This window comes from Bubalus bubalis, chromosome 3, assembly GCF_019923935.1.
Source record: "Bubalus bubalis isolate 160015118507 breed Murrah chromosome 3, NDDB_SH_1, whole genome shotgun sequence".
NCBI classification, from domain to species: domain Eukaryota; kingdom Metazoa; phylum Chordata; class Mammalia; order Artiodactyla; family Bovidae; genus Bubalus; species Bubalus bubalis.
Window position 1 is genome coordinate 73,563,011 of NC_059159.1, and position 27,984 is coordinate 73,590,994.

The window sequence follows — 27,984 nt, forward strand, 5'->3', positions numbered from 1 at the left end:
TAAGAATAGAAAAATAATACAGAAAAGAATTTTAATTGATTCATCATAAAGGCATCGAGCAAAATAATGTTAATAAAGTTTTAAAATATTTCAGACAATTTTTAAACACAGCAGTACAGAAACTAGCATTAAAATGTTTGGAAAATTTACACACATTTTAACACTTTCACAGTCTTTTTAGAAACCAAACTTTTAAATTTTAGAACTATTAACTTAAAGGCAAATAAAAGAATGTAGAGGAACAGATTCTACAGAGTTATGACATGGACACTACTTCCCTAGAGTCTTACTGCCAGAGTGAAGCTACATGACTTTATAATAAAAAAAGCTGAATAATTCTGTTTTTCAAAGTATCCATGAATTATATTAGAAAAATGTATCCATATTTAGGTATATTTACATAAAGTCATCATGTTCTGTGGCCCATCAGCCTAGACATATTTATTAACCTTGGTTCTGTTAAATTTTAAATCTGTTAGGTTTAAAATCTAACCATATGAATCATCTAATCCAAATGGGTATCCATTTTGTTAGACACCAATCACCAGTAATAAGTTCACTAAAGAAAAGTAGCACAAACACCAAAAATTAATGACAATAGTGCAATTACAAAGTTTAATTATTTCTGAAGTGTGCTTTCTGAATAATGATTTTTAAAATGAAAAATATTTAGCTATAAATTCTGTTCTATACAAAAGGACATCTGTCCCTGGTACAAATTGGGAATTAAGAATACTTTAACTAGACTCAAACTGAGTTGCTACAGCCAAGTACCTATAAAAAGAGAATTTTGTGTATGAAATCAGGAGTTACTTTTAAAAAATGGGGATGGAAATTTGCCTATCTTTAAACTTTCTGATCAGGCATGAAGAAATTCTGGCCTCAAAGTTTACTTTATAAATAACAGGTCAAATTTCTGTGAAAAACCAATGTTCTTACACAGAAGAGAAATAATTTTCCAGCTATAGCTACAAAGTTTCATAATTAAGGATTCAGAGTGCTAAACAGTATACATTAAAGATTTTTCCTTTCTTTGTATCCCTAGGTACTTGCTATTTGTTAAATAGTTTGTATTTTATGATAATAGGCTGTCAGAACTCATTCACACAGTAACTGTTCTATAGTTGAAATTGGTTTCAATTATTAAAATTGTATACAAGGAAATTAGGTGTGTTGCAGTACTTGGTTGCAAATAACTTGCCATCTGGTGTTGGGTCAGAAAATGCTATTTCATTAGTGCTGAGAAAACAGCCAAACATGAAGCAATTCCTAAAAAAAGAGGAAAAGACAATTTAACAATGGAACCAACTTTAAATTTTGATTAAACATGAGCACAATATTTTAAAGCAATGTAGTTAAAAAAACTTCAATCTCTTTGTTTTTCAGTCACTAAGTCGTGTCTAACTTCTTTTCGACCCCATGGACTGCAGCCCTCCATGTTCCTCTGTCCATGGAATTTCCCAGGCAATCCTGGAGTGGGTTCACATTTCCTAATCCGGGGATCTTCCTGACCCAGGTATCGAACTCTTGTCTCCTGCATTGGCAGGAATGAGTTTTTTTTTTTTTTTTTTTTAAACCACTGAGTCACCTGGGAAGCCCCTCAATCTTTTTAAATATTCTTAGTTAAAATTATTTTATTAAGTGGTAAAATGACTCAATGTCTTATATTTTAGGGGGTGGAAGTTTAATGGTATCATTTCACAGGTGAGAAAACTAAGGCCCATAAAAAGTTCTGCTGAGAGGCAAAGAGAACCATACAAACCATCCAGTTCACTCTAGGTGATCCGTGGTAATAATAAGCTACTGATATGAAATAGTATTGCTAATTAAAAGCCACAGATAATTACAAAAAAAATATAACACCAACAATTTTAACCAATAACTATCTTCTTTTTAACTACATCACACATTCAGAGCTTTAAGAAGGCAAAACCTAATTTTGCCTTTTGACTATATTTTGACTGCATTTTGACTACAATTCTCCTTGATCCAGCTCAACTGGGATTAAAAGCAATAAAGTGAAATAGCTGAAAGAATTCAACAAAACTGAGGGATATTCTATGAAATAACTGGCCTTAGTCTTTAAATTCGTCAAAGTCCTAAAAGACAAAGAAAGGCTAAGTAACTTACAGGTTAAGGAAGATGAAGACTAAAGAGATATTATGACTAAAAGCAATATGTAATCCTGAAGAGGAAAAAAAAATGCTATGAAGGGCATTTGAGACAAATAAAACTGAAATATGAACTATATTGCTGCTGCAAGTCGCTTCAGTCGTGTCCGACTCGGTGCAACCCCATAGACGGCAGCCCACTAGGCTCCCCCGTCTCTGGGATTCTCCAGGCAAGAACACTGGAGTGGGTTGCCATTTCCTTCTCCAATGCATGAAAGTGAAAAGTGAAAGTGAAGTCACTCAGTCGTGTCCGACTTAGCGACCCCATGGACTACAGCCCACCAGGATCCTCCATCCATGGGATTTTCCAGGCAAGAGTACTGGAGTGGGGTGCCATTAGCTTCTCCGATGAACTATACATTAGATATTAAATATCCCAAATTTGGTAACTGAGCTGTTCTTATATAAGAGAATATACTTGAACATACTGAAAAACTAAGGGGGTAAAGAGGTGTATTATATGTAACTTACTTTAAAATAATTCAGGAAGAAAATAAAAAAGAATCTGGACAAAGATCCTGAGGGTGTTCTTTTTACTATTCTTCCTATTCTTTCATATGTGAAATTACTTCAAAATAAAAAAGAATTGGATTCAATGAGAAGATATCCGCTTCAAGTATACTTACTATATAATTGAATAAAAAGTGTATTGCTATATATACTAGACTCCAAAGCAAAATATTGATTAAGCAGTTCTCTTTGCTTCATGAATGATGGTATGAGCTACAGAAAAATTATTAGATCTGTGGCTTTGAGTCCTAACTCTCCTTTTACTATCTCCATCAGTGTAATCTGTACTAATAATCCTATCTGAGCCTCAGCTGCTTCTGATGCAAAACAATTAGGAATAATACTGTTCACTTGTGAGGATTTAAAACATACATTGTCTGTAGAGAGAGAAGATTAGGCTCCTCACATACAGGAGAGCTGCCAATTATGTTACCTGTATCTCCAACCCAAGTGTGTGAGAAGATATGTTCTCAAATGATTGTTTTATATTTCTCCTTTGCAACTTTATTTTCATCACTGCTTACAATCCATTGCCTTAGTATTCAAAGTATTACCTACATACCAGCAACGTTCAGCATCAGCCAAGAGCTTGTTAGAAATGCAGCATCTCAGGCCCACCCCAATCTACTGAATCACACCTGCATTTGAGCAAGATCCCCAAGTTGGTCACAGGCACTTTCACATTTGAGAAGCACTGGACTACTGCCTGGTAGAACCAGGTTAAATACTGGTATTCTCCATGGCCTTCCATGGTGGCTCAGATGGTAAAGAGTGTTCCTACAATGCAGGATACCTGGGTTCAATCCCTGGGTCAGGAAGATCCCCTGGAGAAGGGAATGGCTAACCCACTTCCAGTATTCTTGCCTGGAGAATCCCACAGACAGAGGAGTCTGGCGGGCTCCATGGGGTTGCTAAGAGTCGGACAAAACTGAGTAGCTAACACACACACACTCTCTCTCTCTCCATACCAAATTTATGTATCTCAATAAAAAATAAAGAAAGTGGAGGTTATTTCACAATTAACTACAAACAAAAATCTTCATAGACACCAACTTTTCTCACTGCTCCCCTTTTAAGGTATGTGTGTAAGAGTTCTCATATATGTTAGATATACTGGACTTTTACTAATTAGATAAATGATTTGTAAATAACTATTCTCTGGGTTGTCTTGCTAATTCACTTTTACATTTAGTTACATTTGTGTTACAGTAAGTCTCTATTAATCATCTAGTCACACATCAATAAACATACAATTTCTACAATTCTTTTGTTTTTATAGATTATTTAAATTAATTTTACATCTGTTGAATCAAAAAGTTGGACTTGTATTTTCCATTTGTTTGCCTTCTATTTCCTAGCAATTTATCTTTACTTTATCTTATTAATGTGTTGGTCTATAACAAAATCCAGTCTTTGACTACAGGTAGTTTGAAAAGCACTGGTCTAGAATATTTCACACTTGGAATACTGTATGCAAAATTGAGTACACCTAGTATTTTTTTTTTCGTTTCAGTGTCAGCACTGCCTCAGCCTGACTTTGGTAGTATTTACACAGACCAACATCATTTCCTTTGGCTCATAAGCGAGGAAAGCTTCTGGGAGAGCTAACCTGGGTCTGACCAATTGTACTTCTTACCTGAGCGTGTCTACCAGTCGTCGTGCAATGCGCTTTCTTCTTTTCAGTCTGAAGACCCAGATTCTACTTATCCCACACACTGCAGGTTCTGGTACATCTGAACATTGCCAAGCCCTCTGACATTCTTTAGAGCTTGGGGTTTCTGGGCCAGTTGGTTCAGACAGGACACGGAAGGCCTGCAGTGATGCACAGAGGCATTAGAGCTAATGGTACAGCTGAGTTCACATTTCTTTTTAAACAAAACTTAAGTATCTAAAATAAATCTTATTCCACCTTCACAAAAATGTTTAAGTTCTTTGCTATTTCTTGAATTCTTGCCCAATTATATTCACTTAATGCAGAAAAATGATAGTGGTGTTGAGATATTCCCACATACTAGTGTATTATACCAGAGAAGGCAATGACACCCCACTCCAGTACTCCTATCTGGAAAATCCCATGGACAGAGGAGCCTGTTAGGCCGCAGTCCATGGGGTCACTAAGAGTCGGACACGACTGAGCGACTTCACTTTCACTTTTCACTTTAATGCACTGGAGAAGGACATGGCAACCCACTCCAGTGTTCTTGTCTGGAGAATTCCAGGGACGGGGGAGCCTGGTGGGCTGCCGTCTATGGGGTCGCACAGAGTCAGACACGACTGAAGCAACTTAGCAGCAGCAGCAGTGTATTATACCAATGTGAAATTTCCTTCTTTTATTGATTTAAAAAAATGATAAAATTCAGACTCTTAATAAAGCACATAAGCTTCTCCCATTCTTTCCATCCTAAAGTGTATATAAGATACCCTAAAAAAATTAATAACACTAAAGGTTTTTGCATATAAACTATGAAATTGGTATTTTAATTCTTATTTTGAAATCATTGTAGATTCAGAGGAAGTTGACAAATGGCACAGAGAGGATGTGTATCCTTCACCCTATCTCCCCCAATGGTTACATCTTCCATAACTGTAGTACAATACCAAAACTGAGAAGTTAACATGGGAACAATGTGGGTAGGACAGTTCTGTGATAATTCATCATATCTGAATATTGATTTAACCATCACTACAATCAAAATATAAAGCTACTGCATTATCATGAAGCTCTTCCTCTTGCTACTTCTCTATAATCACACCCATTTTCTCCCCTCCACCATTGCTAAGCTGTGCAACCACAATCTGTTCTGTCTAAAATTCTGATATTTTGAGGATATCATATAAATGGACTCATACAGCATGTGATCTTTTGAGAATGGCTCTTTTTCACTCAGCAATATGCTCTTGATAACCTGTCCAAGTTGTTGCATATATCAACAGTTTGTTCCTTTTTATTGCCAAGTAACATTCCACTGTATGGATATACTACCGTGTTTAATTAATCACTTACTGAAGGACACTTTGGTTGTTTCCAGCTACTGGCTATTACAAATAAAGCTGCTATAAACACTCAGCTATGGGCTTTTGTGTAGACATAAATTTTCATTTCTGGAATAAATGCTCAGGACTATGATTGCTGAGTCATATGGTAAATGTATAATTAATTTTTTAAGAAACTGCCAACCTGTTCCCAGAGTGGCTGTAATATTTTACAGTCCCTCCAACAATGAATGAAAAAACCTCCTTTCCCTGCACCCACACCAGCATTTGCTATTGTCACTGTTTTCCACTATAGCTGTTCTTAGGTGTATGTGAAACTTGGACTTCCATCAAGAACACTTTGCTTTTGAAATGAGAATGAACCGAAGAGTACATGTAGGAGTCAGTTGGCTATACAGATCTTCCTCAACTTACAAAGTTACATCCTGATAAACATAGGTTATAAGCTGAAAACACTATACCTTGAAAAGGAGTGCATTTAATACACCTAACCAGCGAACTTTATTTTTTTGGGCTCCAACATCACTGCAGATGGTGACTGCAGTCATGAAATTAAAAGACGCTTACTCCTTGGAAGGAAAGTTATGTCCAACCTAGATAGCATGTTCAAAAGCAGAGACATTACTTTGCCAACAAAGGTCCGTCTAGTCAAGGCTATGGTTTTTCCTGTGGTCATGTATGGATGTGAGAGTTGGACTGTGAAGAAAGCTGAGCGCCGAAGAATTGATGCTTTTGAACTGTGGTGTTGGAGAAGACTCTTGAGAGTGCCTTGGACTGCGAGATCCAACCAGTCGATTCTGAAGGAGATCAGCCCTGGGATTTCTTTGGAAGGAATCGTGCTAAAGCTGAAACTCCAGTACTTTGGCCACCTCATGAGAAGAGTTGACTCATTGGAAAAGACTCTGATGCTGGGAGGGATTGGGGGCAGGAGGAGAAGGGGACGACAAAGGATGAGATGGCTGGATGGCATCACTGACTCAATGGACGGGAGTCTGAGTGAACTCCGGGAGTTGGTGATGGACAGGGAGGCCTGGCGTGCTGCGATGCATGGGGTCGCAAAGAGTCAGATACGACTGAGTGACTGAATTGAACTGAACTGAACCTGCGAAACCTCATAGTTTAGCCTAGCTTACCTTAAATATGCTATGAATGCTTACATTAGACTACAGTTTGCAAAATCATCAAACACAAAGCCTAATTTATAATAAAGTGCTGGAACTTCCCTGGTGGTCCAGTGTCTGAGACTCTGAGCTCCCAATGTAGGGGGCCCGGGTTGGATCCCCGGTCAGGGAACTAGATTCCAGATGCTACAACTGAGAGTTCACATCCTGCACTAAAGATCCATCATGCTACCACTAAGAGCTGGCACAGCCAAATAAATAAATATAAAATTGATAATTAAAAAAAAGGAAAAAAAAACCCGCTGAATATCTCATGTAATTTACTGGATACTGTACTAAAAATGAAAAACAAAATGGCTGTATGTAGAGAACAGTTAAGTATACTGTTTGTTTACCCTTGTGATCGCCTAGTAGACTACAGCTGCCATTCTCTGCTGCTGCCCAGCATCACAAAAGTGCATACGGCTAGCCCAGGAAAATAAGAAAACTTGAAGTAGTTTCTGCTGAGTGTCTATTATGTCTGGTGGGCTGCCGTCTATCGGGTTGCACAGAGTCAGACACGACTGAAGCGACTTAGCGGCACTGTTATATAGCAGTGGCTATACAACATCCAGCTGAAGACTAGCAGAGGGGTACTCTTTCTGCCCCCTTCTGATGCCTATGTCAGAAGCTTTCTCTGTCTTCTTTATACTTTAATAAAACTTTATTACACACACACAAAATGAGTAAGACCAATTTATGCTAGCATCATTTCAAGATGTCTTAAAACAGGTAAGTATTTTTAAAAGTAAAGGGACATAAGTGTGGGATATTATAAAGTCAGGTTAAAAGAACACATTTGAGCTATAATTCTCTCTAGCTTAAGACTACTCAGTAAGCTCCTTGAAGGGCAAAAACTATTATCTCTATTTGAGAACAAGGGTTGGCAAACATTTTCTGTTTGGGACCAAACTGTAAATACTTTAGGCTCTTTGGGCCATGTGGTCTCCGTTGCACCTACTCAACCCTGCCACTGTTGCACAAAAGCAACCACAGATAATAGGAAGAGGAATGAGCATGGCTCTGGGGCAATAAAAATTTACAAAAAAGAGGAAGGCCACACTTAAGTCCATGGGTTATTATTTGCTAACTCGTCTGCCAGAACACTGCTAATTAGTATCCAAAGTAGATTCTAATTACCAGACAAGTAACAACCTTTCCAATTTCCTGTTGATGGGTGGGGCTGTGTTCCCTCCCTGTTGTTTGACCTGAGGCCAAACTATGGTGGAGGTAAGGAAGATAACCGCTAAGGCCTTCAAAAGGTCCCCTGTCTGCACTGCTGTACTCAGTGCCTCCAACTCTGCAGGAGACCACCACCAATCCAGCCTCTGCAGAGACTCCTGGACACTTACATGCAAGTCTGGGTCAGTCTCTTATGGGGTCACTGCTCCTTTCCCCTGGATCCTGGTGTGCACAAGGTTTTGTGCAAACAAGTTTATTTGCCCAGTCCTGTTTTAAGTTCTGTAATCAAATCCCACTGGTCTCCAAAGTCAAAATCCCTGGGGCTTCTCATTCCCTTTGCCAGATCCCCAGGTTGGGCAATCTGTTGTGGATCCTAGAACTTTCTTAACAGTGAGAGAATTTCTTTGGTGTAATTGTTCTGCAGTTTGTGGGGCGTCTGCTCAGTGGCTCTATGGTGGGGTTAATGGCGACCTCCTCCAAGAGGGCTTATGCCACAGGCTGTGTGACCTAGGTCTGCTGCATGCAGAGCCCCTGCCCCTGCGGCAGGCCACCGCTGACCCGTACCTCCACAGGAGACACTCAAACACCCAAGGGCAGGTCTGGCTCAGTCTCTGTGGGGTCTCTGGATCCTGGTGCACACAAGGTTTTGTTTGAGCCTTCCGAGCATCTCCAGTGAGTATGGAGTTTGCTTCTAAACATGATTTCACCCTTTCTACCATCTCGCTGGGGCGTTTCCTTTGCCCTTGGACATGGGTATCCTTTTTTGGTGGGATCCAACATTCTCCTGTTGATGGTTGTTCAGCAGCGAGTTGTAATTTTGGAGTTCTTGTGGAAAAGATGAGTGTGTGTCCTTCTACTTTGCCATCTTTACTGAGCATGGCCCCACCCATCAGAACAAGACCCAGTTTGCCCCACAGTCAGTTTCTCCCATCAGGAAGCTTCCAAAAGTCTCTTATCCTTATCCATCAGAGAGCAGGCACCCACAATGAAAACCATAATCACAGAAAACTAATCAAACTGATCACATGGACCACAGCCTTGTCTAACTCAATGAAACTATGAGCTATGCTGTATAGGGCCACCCAAGATGGACAGTTCATAATGGGAGGGTCCTGACAAAACGTGGTCCACTGGAAAAGGGAATGGCAAACCACTTCAGTATTCTTGCCTTGAGAACCCCATGAACAGTATTAAAAGGCAAAAAGATATGATACTGAAAGATATGATACTGATCTCCCTAGGTCGGCAGGTGCCCAATATGCTACTGCAGATCAGTGGAGAAATAATTCCAGAAAGAATGAAGGGATGGAGCCAAAGCAAAACCAACACCCAGTTGTGAATGGGACCGGTGATGGAAGCAGGGTTCGATGCTGTAAAGAGCAATACTGCATAGGAACCTGGAATGTTAGGTCCATGAATCAAGGTAAATTGGAAGTGGTCAAACAGGAGATGGCAAGAGTGAACATCAACATTTTAGGAATCAGTGAACTAAAATGGACTGGAATGGGAGAATTTAATTCAGATGACCATTATATCTACTACTATGGGCAAGAAACTCTTAGAAAAAATGGAGTAGCCCTCATAGTCAACAAGAGAGTCTGAAATGCAGTATTTGGGTACAATCTCAAAAACAACAGAATGAACTCTATTCGTTTCTGAAGCAAACCATTCAATATCACAATAATCAAAGTCTATGCCCCAACCAGTAATGCTGAAGAAGCTGAAGCTGAACAGTTCTATGAAGACCTACAAGGCCTTCTAGAACTAACACCCAAAACAGGTGTCCTTTTCATCACAGGTGACTGGAATGCAAAAGTAGAAAGTCAAGAGATACCCAGAGTAACAGGCAAAAATTTGGCCTTGGAGTACAAAATGAAGCAGGGCAAAGGCCAACAGTCTTGCCAAGACAACGCACTGGTCAAAGCAAACACCCTCTTCCAACAACACAAGAGAAGATTCTACACATGGACGTCACCAGATGGCCAACATTGAAATCAGATTGACTGTATTCTTTGCAGCCAAAGATGGAGCTCTATACAGTCAGCAAAAAGAAGACCAGGAGCTGACTGTGGCTCAGGTCATGCGCTCCTTATTGCCAAATTCAGACTTAAATTGAAAAAAGTAGGGAAAACCGCTAGACCATTCAGGTATGACCTAAATCAAATCCCTTATGATTATACAGTGGAAGTGAGAAATAAGATTCAAGGGATTAAGTCTGAAAGACAGAGTGCCTGAAGAACTACGGACGGAGGTTTGTGACACTGTATAGGAGGCAGGGATCAAGACCATCCCCAAGAAAAAGAAATGCTAAAAGAGAAAACAGTTGTCTGAGGAGGCTTTACAAATAGCTGAAAAAAGAAGAGAAGCTAAAGGCAAAGGAGAAAAGGAAAGATATACCCATTTGAATGCAGAGAACAGCAAGGAGAGATAAAGCCTTCCTCAGTGATCAATGTAAAGAAAGAGAGGAAAACAATAGAATGGGAAAGACTAGAGAGCTCTTCAAGAAAATTAGAGATATCAAGGGAACACTGCATGCAAAGATGGGCACAATTGAGAACAGAAATGGTATGGACCTAACAGAAACAGAAGATATTAAGAAGAGATGGCAAGAATACACAGAACTTTTAAAAAAAGATCTCATGACCCCAGATAACCACGATGGTGTGATCACTCACCTAGAGCCAGACATCCTGGAATGCGAAGTCTCAAGTGGGCCTTAGGAAGCTTCACTACGAACAAAGCTAGTGGAGATAGAATCCCAGGTGAGCTATTTCAAATCCTAAAAGATGATGCTGTTAAAGTGCTGTACTCAATATGCCAGCAAATTTGGAAAACTCCGCAGTGGCCACAGGACTGGAAAAGGTCCGTTTTCATTCCAATCCCAAAGAAAGGCAATGCCAAAGAATGTTCAAACTACCATATAATTGCACTCATCTCACACACTAGCAAAGTAATGCTCAAAATTCTTTAAGCCAGGCTTCAATAGTACATGAACCATGTACTATTTTCCAGATGTTTAAGCTGGATTTAGAAAAGGCAAAGGAAGCAGAGATCAAATTGCCAACATCCATTGGATCACAGAAAAAGCAATGGAGTTTGACAAAAACATCTACTTCTGCTTTATTGACTATGCCAAAGCCTTTGACTGTATGGATCACAACAAATTGTGAAAAATTCTTCAAGAGATGGGAATACCAGACCACCTAACCTGTTCCTGAGAAATCTGTATGCAGGTCGAGATGCAACTGTTAGAACCAGACTTGGAACAAGAGACTGGTTCCAAATTGGGAAAGGAGTTATGTCAAGGCTGTATATTGTCACCTTGCTTATTTAACTTCTATGCAGAGTACATCATGCGAAATGCCGGGCTAGATGAAGCACAAGCGGGAATCAAGATTGCCGGGAGAAATATCAATAATCTCAGATATGGAGATGAAACCACCCTATGGCAGAAGGCAGGGAAGAACTAAAGAGCCTCTTGATGAAAGTAAAAGAGGAGAGTGAAAAACCTGGGTTAAAACTCAACATTAAGAAAACTAAGATCATGGCAACCGGTCCCATCACTTCATGGCAAATAGATGGGGAAACAATGGAAACAGTGTCAGACTTTTATTTTGGGGGGCTCCAAAAATCACTGCAGATGATGACTGCAGCCATGAAATTAAAAGATGCATGCTCTTTGGAAGAAAAGTTATGGCCAACCTAGACACCATATTAAAAAGCAGAGACATTACTTTGCCAACAAAGGTCCATCATAGTCCAAAGCTATGGTTTTTCCAGTAGTCATGTATGGATGTGAGAGTTGGACTGTATAGAAGAAAGCTGAGTGCCGAAGAATTGATGCTTTTGAACTGCGGTGTTGGAGAAGACTCTTGAAAGTCCCTTAGACTACAAGGAGATCAAACCATTTAATCCTAAAGGAAATCAGTCCTGAATATTCATTGGAAGGACTGATGTTGAAGCTGAAACTCCAATACTTTGGCCACCTGATGGCAAGAACTGACTCACTGGAAAAGACCCTCATGCTGATAAAGACTGAAGGCAGGAGAAAGGGATGACAGAAGATGAGATGGTTATATGGCATCATTGACTCAAGGGACATGAGTTTGAGCAAGCTCTGGGAGTTGGTGATAGACAGGGAAGCCAGTCCAAGGGGTCACAAAAAGTTGGACATGACTGAGCGATTGAACTGAACAACCATTTTGCCAAATATATTAACCTGTAGTAAGCCACATGTTCAACAACTGAGCTTGCTTAAAATACTATACTTTATAGTCCAAGTATATAAAAGACTTATATGAACTTAAGACTGACTAATCCTGCTTATTTTATAAGCCAAAATATCAGACATAATAGAAATAAATGACTTCAATTATCTAGATGGTCAAGGATATTTTAGAAGGAAAAAGATCATTAATGGTAGCCTTCTTAAATGCTTGAGACTTCTCCCGACTACTTCATTTTGCTCAAAAGTTACTCCAGTAATTTATAAGACAGCATACCATACCTGTTTGATGGGCTCTGCAATTAAACACCCAACTACTTTCTTTTCATCAGAGATAAAGAGCAAGGTTTTGGTTTTGTTTGGATATTTGGGAACAACTTGCTGGAAGCCCAATTCATTATCAACAAGTTCCTGGACATCTTCAACCTAATGATGTCAAAAACCGAAAGAGATAAATTTGTTTTTAAAAATATAACAGAATATATATATATATATATTTACACACAAAAGTATGCTTATCAGTTTAACCTCTTTAGTCTCTATTTCTTAAATTTTCACAACCCCCAAATTATTCCACTACTGAGGCATGTTTCTGCCACTTGGGAAACAGGGTTTTAAGAAACTATTTTAAACATCACTTTCAGCACCCTTGAGTGGAACAGGGAGTAGGAAGATTCTGTTTCAGCTTTATCCCTTGTCTACTGGGGCGAAACATCCAGCCCGAGAAACAAAGGCAATACCAACCTAAGAATTAGACCCTGGAGCTGTTAATTTCTCAACCTTATAAAGTTTATTTTTCACAAATGGAAGATGTAGGCAAGCAATACAATATGGACTCTTAATCTGTTTTCTTTAATCTCTTTTTGACACACCTTTACTTGTTTTGTAATTGTAAGTTTAATTTTGTATGAACTACTTTGAAAGTCATCCTAATACCTGTACCAATGTACAGGGATTATCTATAAGCAAAGGTGTTTTATATAATACTTCAATATAGGTCGATTTTTTGGTGGAGAATGGGGAGAATAGAAGGAAAACAAAGACTGAAAAACTAATATTGTAAAGCAACTATACTTCAATTTAAAAAGAAAAACTAACGTTTCATACCTTTCTGATAGCATAACTCGGGTCACGTGGCAGGACCAACACAATTTTCCCATCCCAAAACTCTGCTACAACACGTTCTTTTTTCCAGCCCTGCCAAAGGGGGGAATAAAATCACATTTTGATCTAAAGTGGAAAAAAAATTAAATAATGTGGTCTGGAGAAGACAAAAAAGATGAACAAATGAATGATATAAAAAAGATAAAATTCAACTACGTGAATGTGGTAAGGGAAATAAAAGATGACTGAAACAAAGCTCCTGTCTTCAAGGGGCTGACATATTGTTGGGAGACACATAAATAATCTATTATAAAAGAAAGTGAAAGTTGCTCAGTCATGTCCGACTCTGAGAACCCATAGTCCATGGAATTCTCTGGGCCAGACTACTGGAGTGGGTAGCCTTTCCTTTCTCCAGGGGATCTTCCCAATCCAGGGATCAAACCCAGGTCTCCCGCATTGCAGGCAGATTCTTTACCAGCTAAGCCACAAGGGAAGCCCATTATAAAACAAGACGAAGTCAAATAAGAGCCCCTTGTAGGAATACAGAGAAAAAAACCCATGAATTAGCAGTGTGAAAGTGGGGGAGGGGCAGGATAAGAAGAATTTTAATAAATCAGGCTAAAAATATTATGAAGGCATGAATTACAGCAATAAAAACATGAAAAACGGGGATGCATTTGAGTAGCAGGTACAATCATAAAGATAAGGCCAACAACATGCTGTATATGGAGTAGGAAGGTATTTCATGAAGGTGCTTCATGAAGAGCAAAGAAATACCCTGGAGGAGTCAAAGAAAGCCGTTTTTCTAAGGTTATCTAGAAAGAAGAAACTGGAGTGAGAAAAGGGGAAACTCCTCAAGTCTTTGAGTTTTCTACCGTGACTGCTCAGCTCTGCTCCAAAAGCTAGAGGTAAGGATGCAGGGTGTTCATTCGACCAAGAGCAGTAACTTCTCTTATATTAGCACATGAAGTTTGAAATGGCACATCTATTAAAACTAAAATACCATCAGTCTCAAATATTAAACACACAACAAAATTACAGATGATAAAATATTTCTGGATATGTAAATCTTTCTATATTTAGGCAAAAGGAATGTCTCTTTTAAAGCATTTTCACTTTTAGAACAAATGGAAACAACCTTTTTTTTTTATACTTACTGTATATTTGATTCCCTCCACAAATCGGTGGTGATGCTGAACATGCTGCAGTTCATCCTCGGGGTTGGAAGCAGCGTAGATCATGCCACAGGACTTACACATGGTGGCTCCGAAATGTTTCTGACCTGCATCCTACAATTGGAAGAGGGAAAATAGCCCATCTAAACACATCACAGATAGCTCTACATTTAGTTCATGTAAATTTGTCCATTCATTCAAATTTGTCCTTATTTTTCTTTTTTGCTGGTATAGGTGAAACATAAATGAAAGTCTGGTTACTCTTTCTCTCTACCCATCAGCAAAATAGAATGAGAAGAGCCTAACATGCCATCGTGATAAAAGTGAAACTGCCTCTTTGAATGGACGGCAGAAAAAAAACACACCAAGATTCTTTAGCTGGACCCATAGTTCTAAGAAGGAATAAGATGAAATCATAAATATTATAGCTAAGATGAAAAATGGAACATCCTTACTAAGCTCTTATATGAGAGGCCTAAAAAAGCCTTATTTCAAAGAAGCAGGGCAAAATTTCAGGACTTATATATTCATTAGATAGCATTTTTTCCTTAAATGGTTAGGAAAAATTAATTTTAATTAAATATTACATAAATTAAATTAACATATTAATAAAATTAAAAAATAAATATTAAAATTATTTTCCCCAAGAGTTGATAAAAATTAAGTACAATACGTAGTAAAAGTTCAAGAAAAGCATTGATACATTAATGAATATAGAGAATTCAGGGATATTCAGTGTCAAGGCTTATTAATTCCTATTCTGTCTCAAGGCATTGCTTAAGGCTACTGAAAACACCAAATTTTGAACTATCTATATAGGTGTTTGCAAATTTTCTGCCAAGGTCCAGATAGTAAACATTTTAGGCTTTGCAGGCCACATATATTCTTCTCCTTTTCTTCCCAACCTTTTAAGAATATAAATGCTATTAGCTCAAAGGCCATGGTCCAAATTTGGCCCACAGGTATCATATGCCAAACCCTTATCTAATGCAGTGTAGCTCTTCTCGTTAAGTCTTTTTGATTCCGAGACAACTCATTCATCAACATTCTACTAAACTGCCAGCACTCCCCAACACTATCTGTTCAAAAATATCCTTGACTAGCTTTAAATGCTGCCACAACAGCAAAGGTAGCATTTACAAACTCAGAACATCTGTAACTCCTGGTAACTAGGCTAAGACCACACGTCAGACTTCAGGTTCTATACGTGAGACTCACGTACAGGAGGAGCTTTGTTTTAAATTTACTCACAATGATGAGCTGGTCTTTTGTTTCTTTGTTTGAATCTCTGGTATTAGTACTCTTCTGTATGTTGACTTGTTTTAAGAAGTTAGTAGATGTGGTGGATCCCACAGAAGACTGTTCTTCAACTAGAGATCTTGAAATAGAAAGGTGGTAAGTGTTATTTAATAATTTTAACACGTTTGATAAATTATAATGAAAAGAAAACATATGTATATAACATTTGCAGAGGACTTTGCAATTTTTAGTGCTTTCTATCAGTAATAACTTGAAGTAATAGGGCTAGAAACAATGAGAAGCCTGAGGCCCACTCAGACAGGATCGGTAGTCAACTCAAGGTAAAGTAACTAGGGAAGAATGATGGAAAGACTCAAATTCCTGTCTTCTAACTCCAAGTTCAAAGGATTTCATCTATAGCATCAGATGCATATGGGTTTCCTAGGTGGCTCACAGGTAAAGAATCCACCTGCTAAGCAGGAGATGCAGGTTTGATCCCTGGGTCAGGAAGATCCTCTGAAGAAGGAAATGGCAACCCACTCCAGTATTACCTGGGAAATCCCATGGACAGAGGAGCCTGGGGGCTACAGTTCATGGGGTCACAAAGCATCAGACATGACTTAGTGACTAAACAACAACAACAAATCAGATGCATATACATAGGATTTCTTCATAAGTTGATGTCACCTTTAAAAATTAATCTTTTCTTGCTTTTTAAATCTTTAGACAATATTTACCCATGCAGGCATAAAGAAATTCATGGAATGCCACAGCAAATAAGTAGACACTATACTGGATCTCACAGACCCACAGGAAGTCAGTCACCAGCAACCAGCATATTACAATCCAACAACTTTTTACTGGGGCATGGGGAAGTGAGTGAGCTGCCGCTGCTGCTGCTAAGTCGCTTCAGTCGTGTCCGACTCTGTGCGACCCCATAGACGGCAGCCCACCAGGCTCCCCCGTCCCTGGGATTCTCCAAGCAAGAACACTGGAGTGGGTTGCCATTTCCTTCTCCAATGCATGACAGTGAAAAGTGAAAGTAAAGTTGCTCAGTCGTGTCCGACTCTTAGCGACTCCATGGACTGCAGCCTACCAGGCTCCTCCGTCCATGGGATTTTCCAGGCAAGAGTACTGGAGTGGGGTGCCATTGCCTTCTCCGGAGTGAGTGAGCTACTACACACCTAAAGCAGCACCCTGCTGCTGCTGCTACTAGGTCGCTTCAGTCATGTCCGACTCTATGCGACCCCCATAGACGGCAGCCCACCAGGCTTCCCCATCCCTGGGATTCTCCAGGCAAGAACACTGGAGTGGGTTGCCATTTCCTTCTCCAATGCATGAAAGTGAAAACTGAAAAGTGAAAGGGAAGTCGCTCAGTCGTGTCCGACTCTTCGCAACCCCATGGACTGTAGCCTACCAGGCTCCTCTGTCCATGGGATTCTCCAGGCAAGAGTACTGGAATGGGGTGCCATTGCCTTCTCTGCACCCTACTAGTCTCAAATTCTTAGACAGAAAACAATTTAGCTGGATAGATGTTGAGGCAATCTTTTCCCTTTAGGAGACAATGCTGGGGCTGGCTCATAGAGGTTGCAAACTGGAGCCTATAGGCCAAATCCAGCTACCAGATATTTTGATTGGCTCACGTAGAGTTTGGATTAGCTACGAATATTTTAAAATCTAGAGATTTCACTTAAAAATGTGTATTTCCAATATTGCAAGAGACACTGGACGATCATTAGGCCTGTTCATCAAGGAATCTAAGAGCTGGAGCCACTGGCACAGGCTCTTTTAGATGGGGTGTGCTTCTCCAGTTGGCTGCAGTCTCCGTAGGCACTAAGTTTATAACCCTTGCCTTACAATGAAATGACTTTCTCCCAAGGATCAAAGAAATAGAAATCTCTAGAGTAGAGGCAAGGGGGTGGGGGTGGGGGAACAAGTACCCAAAGCAAGAAGTTCAAACAGAAACTCACATTAATAAAAAAAAAACTGGAAAAATACCCTATGTAATGCTTTATGCTAACCCAATCTGTCCTCTTATCATCTGACTAGAAAATAGCTTTTATAATGACTTGACAAACCTATGGTGAGAAATATATTTCACATCATGACCAATGCAGATACACATACATAACTGGGAAAAAAGATTCATTAAATACACTTACTATGTGAGAGATGTATTATTCCATTAAGAAAAAATGCTAGATGTGATGCCCTTAAATTTTTATTGATGTGACAAACTATCAATACTAATAATGCCAACAATATAAAAAACACTTGTCTAGGTCACTGACTCCTCTATGCCTTTATACAACCTTTGCTAAGTAACTCAGCACTTCCCATCCTTGCAGGCATTTTTACTTCTAGCCTAGCAATGTTAACACTTTATTATACACATTTGTTTAAATGTCTGTCCTCTTCTAACCATGACTTCCTTGACAGCAGAGCCATGTTGTACTTATCTTCACATCTCTAAAATTCAGTGTAGTTCAACATCACACGGTATTGTATAAATGTTCGCCAACTGTAAGAGTACAAACCCAGACAATCTGTAATCTACCTAAAGTAAAAGTCAGAGTAAGCCACAGGAAACTGATGATATCTGACTTTTTGGGTCCTACCTAATGAGCAAATTTCAAATGATTCAACCAAGTCTCCTAATATCTCCCTGTGCTAGGTTAGTTTACACACTGTTAGCTGATTGTGATAGGTTTTGATCCTCAATAAATAGAAGACAGATGAGAAAAGGGAAAGGTGAAAGAAATTAGGAATATGGTCTCTGAAGGGGAAAAGCTACCCAGCCGACCAATCTCCAAGACAATTTATGGTGAGATGCCCTAAGAGCAGGAAAACTTTACTAGGAAGTTCCCTGCTCATTATCTTCAGATGTTTATCATCAAATAGGGAAAAAAGAAACAAAGCTGCTTACTGAGCAGCTCCCTAGAGAAGGAAATGGCAACCCACTCCAGGACTCTTGCCTGGAGAATCCCATGGACAGAGGAGCCTGGTGGGCTATAGCCCATATGGTCTCAAAGAGTCGGACATGACTGAAGTGACTTAATACTGCCTAGCGAGGTGTTCAAACTGTAAGAAACTTCATTCTCAGAGCTTTTTTGCATATACTCATAAGCACCCATGCCTCCCCCAGTTCCAGTTTTAGTTTTGAGCAGGATAGTGTGTAGCTTCAGCTGGAAATTATAACAGCATTGAGTTGCTGCAAGTTACTTATTCCTCTGGCCAGTCTCCTCATCTGTAAAATCGGGTAATAATGGTGTCCACACCATGAGATGCCAAGTGCCCATTAAACATGAACTATTATCAGTATGTTATCACACAAAGGAGGCAATACAGCCTAATGGGCTTTGATTAATCATGGATTCTAGTCCTGGCTTTGTCATCTAAGAGCTGTGCAACTGTGGCTGAATTACAAGGTTTTCTCCGCTGCAAATGGTAATAATGATATCAAGCTTCTGGGTTGTTGTGGGGATAAGTGAAATAGTGAATATAAATTATTATGGGTCAGGTATTATACAAAAATTGAAGAAATTACTGTTATTCCAGCCCATAAAGGTCTTTTCCTTCTCTTAATTCTTCAAGTTCTTATGAAGTTTCTATGAGAGGGTCTGATTTCATCTCCTATTCTAAATATTTCAATGGGGAAGAGAAAAATGCTCTCCAAATTAAATAGTATATGAAAAAAAGAGAGACCCAATGGACTCATAATTAAACCTTGAACATTAAAATAAGAGCAACCCTTACCTTTTTGTGTTGACTGAAGACATAGTGAAGATGGGATAGACAATGGACTCAGGAGAAACTGGTAAGGGAAAAAAGTGAACAATAATTTGTATCCCAGAATAAACTTAAAGCTTTAAAGCATAAGATTTTCAAGATTAATAAAACAAAAATACTCACAATACTTGATTTTAAGACTAACAGTAATTAAGACAGTATGGTATTGACAAACAGATCAATGTAACAAAATAGAGCCCCAAACACCCACCACCTATGCACGTATAGTCAACTGATGTTTAACCAAGAAGCATAAGTTAATTCAATGGCAAAAAGATAGCCATCAAATTATGCTGGAACAATTTGACATCCATATACAAAAAAATGACAAAACTCACCTAAAAATTAACTCAAAATGGATCACAGATCTAAATGTAAAACTATAAAACTTCTAGAAGAAAATTCCACATGAACCTGGGTTTGATAATAAGTTTTTATGTACATCACCAAAAGTACTCCAGGAGCAATAAGCACATCAAGTCCAGAACCTGGTTTCCAAATAATATTCCCCAACAGAAGGGACCATGGTTCCTTGGAGAAATGGCTGAGTCTAGGACTAGGTTAGGGAAAATGCAAGAGGAGCCTATAGCCTTTTGTAGTGCCAGAAAGTAATAAGGAAGTGCTCAAAAAGCAAAAGAAGGGGACATGTCAAAGAGAACTGACCCAATGGTCAAAGCTGGAACAATATGAATGACAGAATAAATCATGTAGTATTAGATTTTAACCCCAAATATAAAATATTCATGAGTGCATACTGGTGAATATTCAGGAGTCTATTTATTTACTTACAAATTGAGTAAATAAATGGGAGAGAAGAGATAACTCTTCTAACAGAAGTATTCCAAATAATATATGTGAAAATTTCCCCCTCCAGGAGATGAAGCTTAATCCCCATCCCTCCCTGAAAGGGTAGGCTAGACTTAATGACTTCCTTCCAAAGAACAGAGTTTGGCAAAGGAAAAAGGGTAACTTTTACAGTGGAGAAATTGGGCAAACCTGACCAACTAAGTGACAGAGGTTAAGTTAACATCATCTATAATGTCATGTGGACATCGCACCCAAAGTGGTGAGAATGGCATTCACCTCAGTGGCATTCTTCCTCCAAACCTACAACCCTGGTCTAACGATGAGAAAAACATCAGACAAACCCAGGTACAGGAACATCCTATAATATAACTGGCCAGTACTCCTCAAGAATGTCAAGGTCATGAAAACAAAGAAAAGACTGAGAAAATGTCACAGACAAGAGGAGACTATGGAGACCTGGCAACTAAATACAATGTGATCCCTAGGTTGGGTCCTACAACAAAAAGGAGATGTTAATGAAAAAAATCAGTCAATTCCAGATATAGCCTAGAGCTTATTTAATAATATACCAGTGATTAGTTTCTTAGTTTTGACAAAAGTATAATAGTCGTACAAGATGGTAACACCACCTTACCTGTCTCTGAGAAACCTACAGGTCAAGAAGCAACCAACAGTTAGAACAGGACATGGAACAAAGGACTTGTTCAAAATTGGGAAAGGAGTATGACAAGGCTGTGTACTGTCACACTACTTATTTAACTTCTGTGCAGAGTACATCATGTAAAATGCTGGGCTGGATGAATCACAAGCTGGAATCAAGACTGCCAGGAGAAATATCAACAACCTCAGATATGCAGATAATACCACTCCAATGGCAGAAAGTATAGAAGAACAAACGAGCCTCTTGATGAGGGTCAAAGGGAGAGTGAAAAAGCTGGCTTAACACTCAACATTAAAAAACTAAGATCACAGCATCTGGTCCCATCAGATAAATAAAAAGAGGAAATAGTGGAAGCAGTGACAGATGTTATTTTATTGGGCTCCAAAATCACGACAGATGATGACTGCAGCCATGAAATTAAAAGACACTTGCTCCTTGGAAGGAAAGCTATGACTAAACTAGACAGTGAATTAAAAAGCAGAGACATCACTTTGCCAACAAAGGTCTGTTTGGTTAAAAATATTGTTTTTCCAGTAGTCATGTATGAATGTGAGAGCTGGACCATAAAGAAGGCTGAGCACTAAAGAATTGATGCTTTCGAAGACTCTTGAGAGTCCCTATGATTGCAAAGGGATCAAGCCAGTCAATCCTAAAGTAAATCAACCCTGAATATTCATTGGAAGGACTGATGCTGAAGCTCCAATACTTTGGCCACCTGATGCAAAGAACAGACTCACTGGAAAATAAGACCCTGATGCTGGGAAAGACTGAGGACAGGAGAAGGGGAGACAGAGGATGAGATGGTTGAATGGCATCACTGACTCAATGGACATGAGTTTGAGCAAACTCCAGGAGACAGTGAAGGAAAGGGAAGCCTGGAGTGTTGCACTCCATGGGGTCCCAAAAGAGTTGGACCTGACTTAGTGACTGAACAACAACAATAGGGTAAATGGGGTAAGACAGGTACAACTTCTCTGTAAATCTAAAATTACTACAAAATAAAAAGCTTATCTAAAAAAAGAAAAGAAGTGGGAGTTCCCTGGTGGTCCAGTGGTTACGATTCAGTGCTTTCATTCCCATGGCCTGAGTTCATTCCCTGGGTCCAACCTCTTACTTGAGAGATTTCTTCCCTAGATCACACTTAATCACTGGCAGATCCAGACAAAACCCAAAACTCCTGATGCCAAATCCAGTGCCCTCTTATGGCTTAGTGAATTCTGCTTACAATTGGGCTTTGATCACAGATATATATATTTTTCACTCACTCCTATCATTTGGGGTAAAAGCATAGGTATGATGAGAACACCCAGCTCTAGATAGCTTAAGTAACTGGGCCATATCTCACAGACCAATTAATCAGAGTATTTTGTCTTAAGTTCTCCCATAGATTCTCCTTGTCTCCTCCTCAAAATGCACTGCACTGCTTATCATTGAAAACAGTGTTACCAAGAGCAACACAAAGTCACGGATACTGAATATTTTAAAAAGCCAAAATAGTATTTATATAATTTCATATTGACACATGTAATGAAGCATTATTACATGAAAAAAACTCATTTTGAGAAGAAAAGTTCTCTTACTTACCTGCTTTGTTCTCACTGAAAGACTCCTCTGAAGGACAACTTTTATTTTCATCAGTTTTACATTCCCTTGAAGAAATGACTCCATCTGATGCATCCTGAAAATAATGAGTAAAATTAAAGAAACCTATAATTCTTAATCATCACACATTTAGCCAATGAATCCCAAGAGATCCATTTCTAAAACAAAATATGTATTTTCATCATGAATTACATTTCATAATGACTTTAAATCCTCAATTTTCAGTCTGTTTTAAGGAAAATTTCCTCTATATTTACTAAATGTAATACTTTTAAAGTAAAGTATTACATTTATATAGAGTGTGCATATTTCAGTTTATAATTTGTCATCCTGTCAAAAATGTATTATTTCCTGATAAAGATGACAGAATGAAAATCATAGAACAACCTGTCTACAAAAATAAATTGAACAACAGAAAAATCAGTAAAAATGGCAAAAATTTCCCTAGGAGCCGCCAAACTGAAAAGAACCAACCCTTTGTCACAAGCTTTAAAAACAGGGAGCAAAGGAGAGAAAAACATCCTGGAGTAGTTGGAGAGGCTTCTAACTCCCACTTTTTGGATAGTAGCAGGGAGGTGGGAAAAACAAAGGAGAAAAACTTGTTACAAATTTCAGTAAACACTACTTATTTGATGAGACTTAAGAGAACATACAGCTTGGGGGAAAAGGAAAAAACTTTTGATTAAAGAACTCCTATTCAAAATCATAACTATCTCAGAAGAACGGGAGACAGGCCATCAGTTTGCCATTTCTCAAGGCTCCACAGAATTGGGAAAAGGTTATCACGCTGTAATGAAAACAGGATTTACCCTTAGCTGTGCTGTGCTTGGTTACTCAGTCCTGTTGGACTCTTTGCAACCCCATGGACTGTAGCCTGCCAGGCTCCTCTGTCCTTGGGATTCTCCAGGCAGGAATACTGGAGTGGGTTGCCATGCCATCCTCCAGGGGATCTTCTCAACCCAGGGATTAAATCCATGTCTCTTATGTCTCCTGCACTAGCAGCCAGGTTCTTTACTGCTAGTGCCACCTGGGAAGCCCCTAAAGACACTAACTATCAAATAAAAGTTTCTCTGAACCACAGTCACGAAGGAACTTAAAGAGCTACCTCCATAATACCAAAACCGTAATACCATAAACCCATATTACCAAAAAAATGATGGTAGGCTTCATTAAGCCAAAAAAGGGAGGAAAATCCTATTTTTCTACTCTGCCTCAAAATTCTTTATAATTATGATAGTATATGGCTTCATAAAAGCAGTCCTCCAGACTGTAAACAAAATTTTGTTCCCGTATGGCAGTAATCTCAGGGAACAAAGTATCAGGCTACCACTTGACAGGTCTTCATTTCCTTCCACTAAATCAATGTATGGAAACATATCTAGATCAGACCAGTTTTGCAGCTAATTTTACTTTGTAAACATTTAAGTTTGCAGTTCCCACTGTCAATGTTTTTTCCTGTCTATCAAGTATTGCCAAGTATATTGCTAAATGGAACATGTTCTTGCTTGCCTAAGCCTAAGAGCAATTCTACTAATTCTTTATACTGTTTCTGACAAAAAAAAAACACACAACTGTATCTTGATAGGGGTTTTAGTTACATGGTATGTGAATTTATCAAAATTCAGACTATATATCTGCACAATTCACTGTATATAGATACATGCCAATTAAAAAAATAAGGGGCACCACTCAAGCTAAAATTAATTCTCAATCCATGTGTGTATATTGAGGGGGGGTCTTCTGTATTTCTCATCTTATTAACCTTCTCCATGTCTATTTGATAATGAAGAGACAGTCTTGTTAAAATGACATGATGATTTCTCGGCAACATTTCTTTCTTTTCTGAGCTTCATTTTAAGGGACTAGCTACACACACACATACATACTTACCTACTTACATACATACAGATATGGTTTTCCCTGGTAGCTCAGTCAGTAAAGAATCTGCCTGCAATGGAGGAGACAGGAGTTCGATCCCTGGGTTGGGGAGATTCCTTGGAGAAGGAAATGGCAACCCACTCTAGTCTTCTTGCCTGGGAAACACCATGGATGGAAGAGCCTGGCAGGCTACAGTCCCATGGGGTCACAAGAGTCAGACACGACTTAGCAACTAAACCACCACCACCATTATATACAGAGAGAGCCAACTTAGTTTTAGAAGCTATGAATTTCCATTTACCTTTATTAATTTCTCTTCACTTTTACTTCTTTCACTCAACAGCTCAACATTCAGTTCTTTTTCTACTAACACACACTTTGGCGCTTGCCTTGTCTCAAACCTTCTTTCATTGACAGTCTCTCCATCAGACTCTTCAATAACTTCTGATTTATTTTTCTGGGTGAGTCCCAGTAACAGCTTATCTTCCAGGGATGATTTTCTCAATGTGGGCTTTTTCCTACTAACAAAAAAAGCTGCTCCACCCTGGAGGGTAGCTTGTGGTTTGACCTTCTGGCTTAGAACTCGAGGAGCATTCAGATTATTTTCAGTTGAGGAACAATTATTCTCCACAGTTGGCTTATAGGTCACTCGGTACTGCTTGGAATTTTTAGAATTCTTTGATACAGGCTTGATGCATTTATATCCCACTTGACACTTAGCAGTTAAACTCTTCTGTGGTTTTTTGTTCATCTTCTTGGAGCAGACTGGTTTTCCTTGCATTTTTTCTGTCATATAGGAATACGATTTATCCTCATTATTAGTTTTTAGACCAATGGATCTACTCTCTTTTATCAGCTTTCTCTCCAGTGGATTGAGGTACCACTTATCTTTGTTGTAAAAGGATACAGCAGACACAGAAGATTTAAATGGTGAACCTTTATTTGCAGATGGCAATCCATTTTTAGTTGTTTTGAGTGGACTTGAAATCAAATGGCCTTGTTGAGAGCAATGAATCTTTCCTTCATTTTTATCACTGGTTTGGCAAATGTGCTTTTTATTAGGTAATGGAAATACATTTTCAGTGAAGTCCAAAATTAATTTCTTTGATGGAATATCTGATAATGGGCTATGAAAGGAAACAGTCCATTGATAGTTATTTTGGTTCGGTTTTTATGTCAATTTACTACTAAGCAATAAACAACTTCACCTGGAAGGCATATTAAAAATATATCTCCAAAAGCATCTATCTACATACACTACTAGATTAGCAGTAGGAATTCTCAAATTCTGTCTTTACAAAGTATTTGAGTATTTTTCAAAACTAAGACCCCAATAATGTTTGTGAAAACACTTTACAAAGAAGCTTTGAGAAATGTGTGTGCGTGTATGAGTGTTTTAAAACCTATTTCTAAGTTTTGGCCATATACTCTGAAACAAGTTCCCTAAAATGATTAACTATACACAATAAACTGACCACTTAGGGCCTGTAATTTATATCTCTGGTATAACATACACAGAGTACACAACTTTCTAGGATTGCTGTGTATAATAGGATGATCACCTATTATATGCAAAACAGCATGTTAAATGTTACATAAGAGAGCAGAAGGAAGTAAGGTAATAAAAGCTCTGACACATATTTCCAAGGTAACAGGTAACATAGGTAACAGCCCTTTTCCTGATTCCCTCCAAAGGCACTAAAGAATTAATTATAAAAGCTTATATTATTTCCAGACTAGAATTAGAATATAAAGTATTACTGTAACTACAAGGAATAAGAAATGAAAGAATGGAAATATTTAGACATAGAAGAGAAGATAAAAAAAATTTAAGACGGTAGATTTTTTTAAGAATTTCCACTCAGGATGAGACTTACATGTCCTGGCTCAAAGAGCACTGCTTCCTTTTTGTTGGCGTTAAAGTTGACATCCTAACTCCTAAAAACAACAGAACAATAACCAAATAAATCCAATGTGTATAAAAATTGCTATATCAAAACTACGATTTATAATACTGAAACAGTTCTCAGATGGGTGATGGTCCATTAAGATAAAAAAAAAAGTTTTTTTTTTTTAAAAGCAAATTACTTTGATAAAGGTTTAAAGCATGAAGGGAAAAAAACCCCAACAAAACACTACCTCACAAAGAAAGTGAAGTCACTCAGTCGTGTCCAACTCTTTGCGACCCCATGGACTGTAGCCTACCAGGTTCCTCCATCCATGGGATTTTCCAGGCAAGAATACTGGAGTGGGTTGCCATTTCCTTCTCCAGATCTTCCCGACCCAGGGATTGAAACCGGGTCTCCGGCACTGTAGGCAGACAGACACTTTACCGTCTGAGCCACCAGGAAAGCCCCCCCACTAATTAAGCAGAGACAGTACAATTTAATTTAAGAAGAACAGTACAAATTTCAAGCTGGAAAATGGTCCTACCAAAGAGGAAGGATTTTACCCCATTTCAGGACACACTTTCCCGACTTCAACAGCCTGATGAATTCATCTCAAGTTTAGTCACTCTATATCCTGGGCAGCTGTCCTTCCCATAGCCCTCACCACCCGCCTCCCCCCAAATCCCAACAGCCCTCCGGCTGTTAGATGCTCTCGCCCTAGGCTTCCAATCCACCCTGCACTTCCTTGGTATCCATTTTGCGTATTTTCTCGTCTTTGGCTTGACGGTCTTTCCCTACGGGCTGCAGGTACAATGAAGGCAGAGACCATCTCTAACTTTTTCATCAGAAGCCAGCAAGAAAACAGGGAAGCATAATTCTCTCACATTTTACTAGCTGAGGAGCCGCTTGTTTTCTTATTTACAAAATACTCTGACCTCCTAAGGCTGCGAGGAATAAACACAATGACGCATGTTAACTCTCGAGCAGATGGTATGTTGCTCAATAAATTTTCCCTTCCCCTTCCTTTCGGATCAAGTGTATTTTTAATACACAAGCATAACTTTCAAGTTATACAGAAAGACCCGAGTCTCTGGAAATTCGTGTCGAGCTGCAGCTTTAAAGATCTTTCTGAGGCTGAATAAGGAAAGACAGGAGAGAAAAGCGACCCTGTCCCCACACGCTGTCAGGGCAAAAGGGCAAGAAAACTCAGCGTCAGAAAGATGGAAACCCGGAGACCTGGAAGCGCGTACACCAGCTCGCTAGCTCTGGTCTCCAGCCTAGAACGCGCCAAGCACCGAGCAAAAGCTCTCTTCCTTTGACATTCACCTCCACGTTCCACAGAACCTCCTGGTCCCCTGGTTCTTCCACATCACGCCTCGGCCCCACGCAGCACTTACCTGGTAGCACCTCAGACAGGCTTCCTCTCCTCAGCCGAGTCCGTGGTCCCCCACTGTATTCAAATTCTCGCGCGCCAGTCCAGGCGGAAACCGCTGCGTTCCGATTCGCCGCTTCGCAGCTTCTCCAAGGACAGGCTCGACGATTGGTTGTGCACCAGCGCTTGCCCCGCCTCGCAGGAGGTGGTCTCCAAGAGTCTCCCG

At 39.2% G+C, this 27,984-nt stretch overlaps 1 protein-coding gene across 1 annotated transcript; it reads right to left on the minus strand.

Annotated features, from left to right (window-relative positions):
* Window positions 1–14: 14 nt before the first annotated feature.
* ESCO2 (establishment of sister chromatid cohesion N-acetyltransferase 2) lies at window positions 15–27,963 on the minus strand. Its single transcript, XM_006058908.4, has 11 exons — window positions 27,784–27,963; window positions 26,375–26,435; window positions 24,799–25,624; window positions 22,602–22,695; window positions 19,517–19,574; window positions 15,773–15,899; window positions 14,504–14,635; window positions 13,350–13,439; window positions 12,525–12,668; window positions 4,318–4,493; window positions 15–1,269 (listed from the first exon to the last, which is right to left on the minus strand). Exons 2-11 carry the CDS (start codon window positions 26,425–26,427, stop codon window positions 1,137–1,139), a joined length of 1,833 nt encoding a protein of 610 aa, XP_006058970.1. The 5' UTR covers window positions 26,428–26,435; window positions 27,784–27,963; the 3' UTR covers window positions 15–1,136.
* Between the last annotated feature and the right edge of the window lie 21 nt (window positions 27,964–27,984).

Coding starts and splice junctions, on each gene's coding strand:
- ESCO2 (XM_006058908.4), bottom strand. CDS start 26,427: ATGTCAACTTTAACGCCAACAAAAAGGAAGCAGTGCTCTTTGAGCCAG. Junction 19,575..22,601: donor TTTCAGTGAGAACAAAGCAG/GTAAGTAAGAGA, acceptor TTCCCTTACCAG/TTTCTCCTGAGTCCATTGTC. Junction 1,270..4,317: donor CGACTGGTAGACACGCTCAG/GTAAGAAGTACA, acceptor CTCTTTTTTTAG/GAATTGCTTCATGTTTGGCT.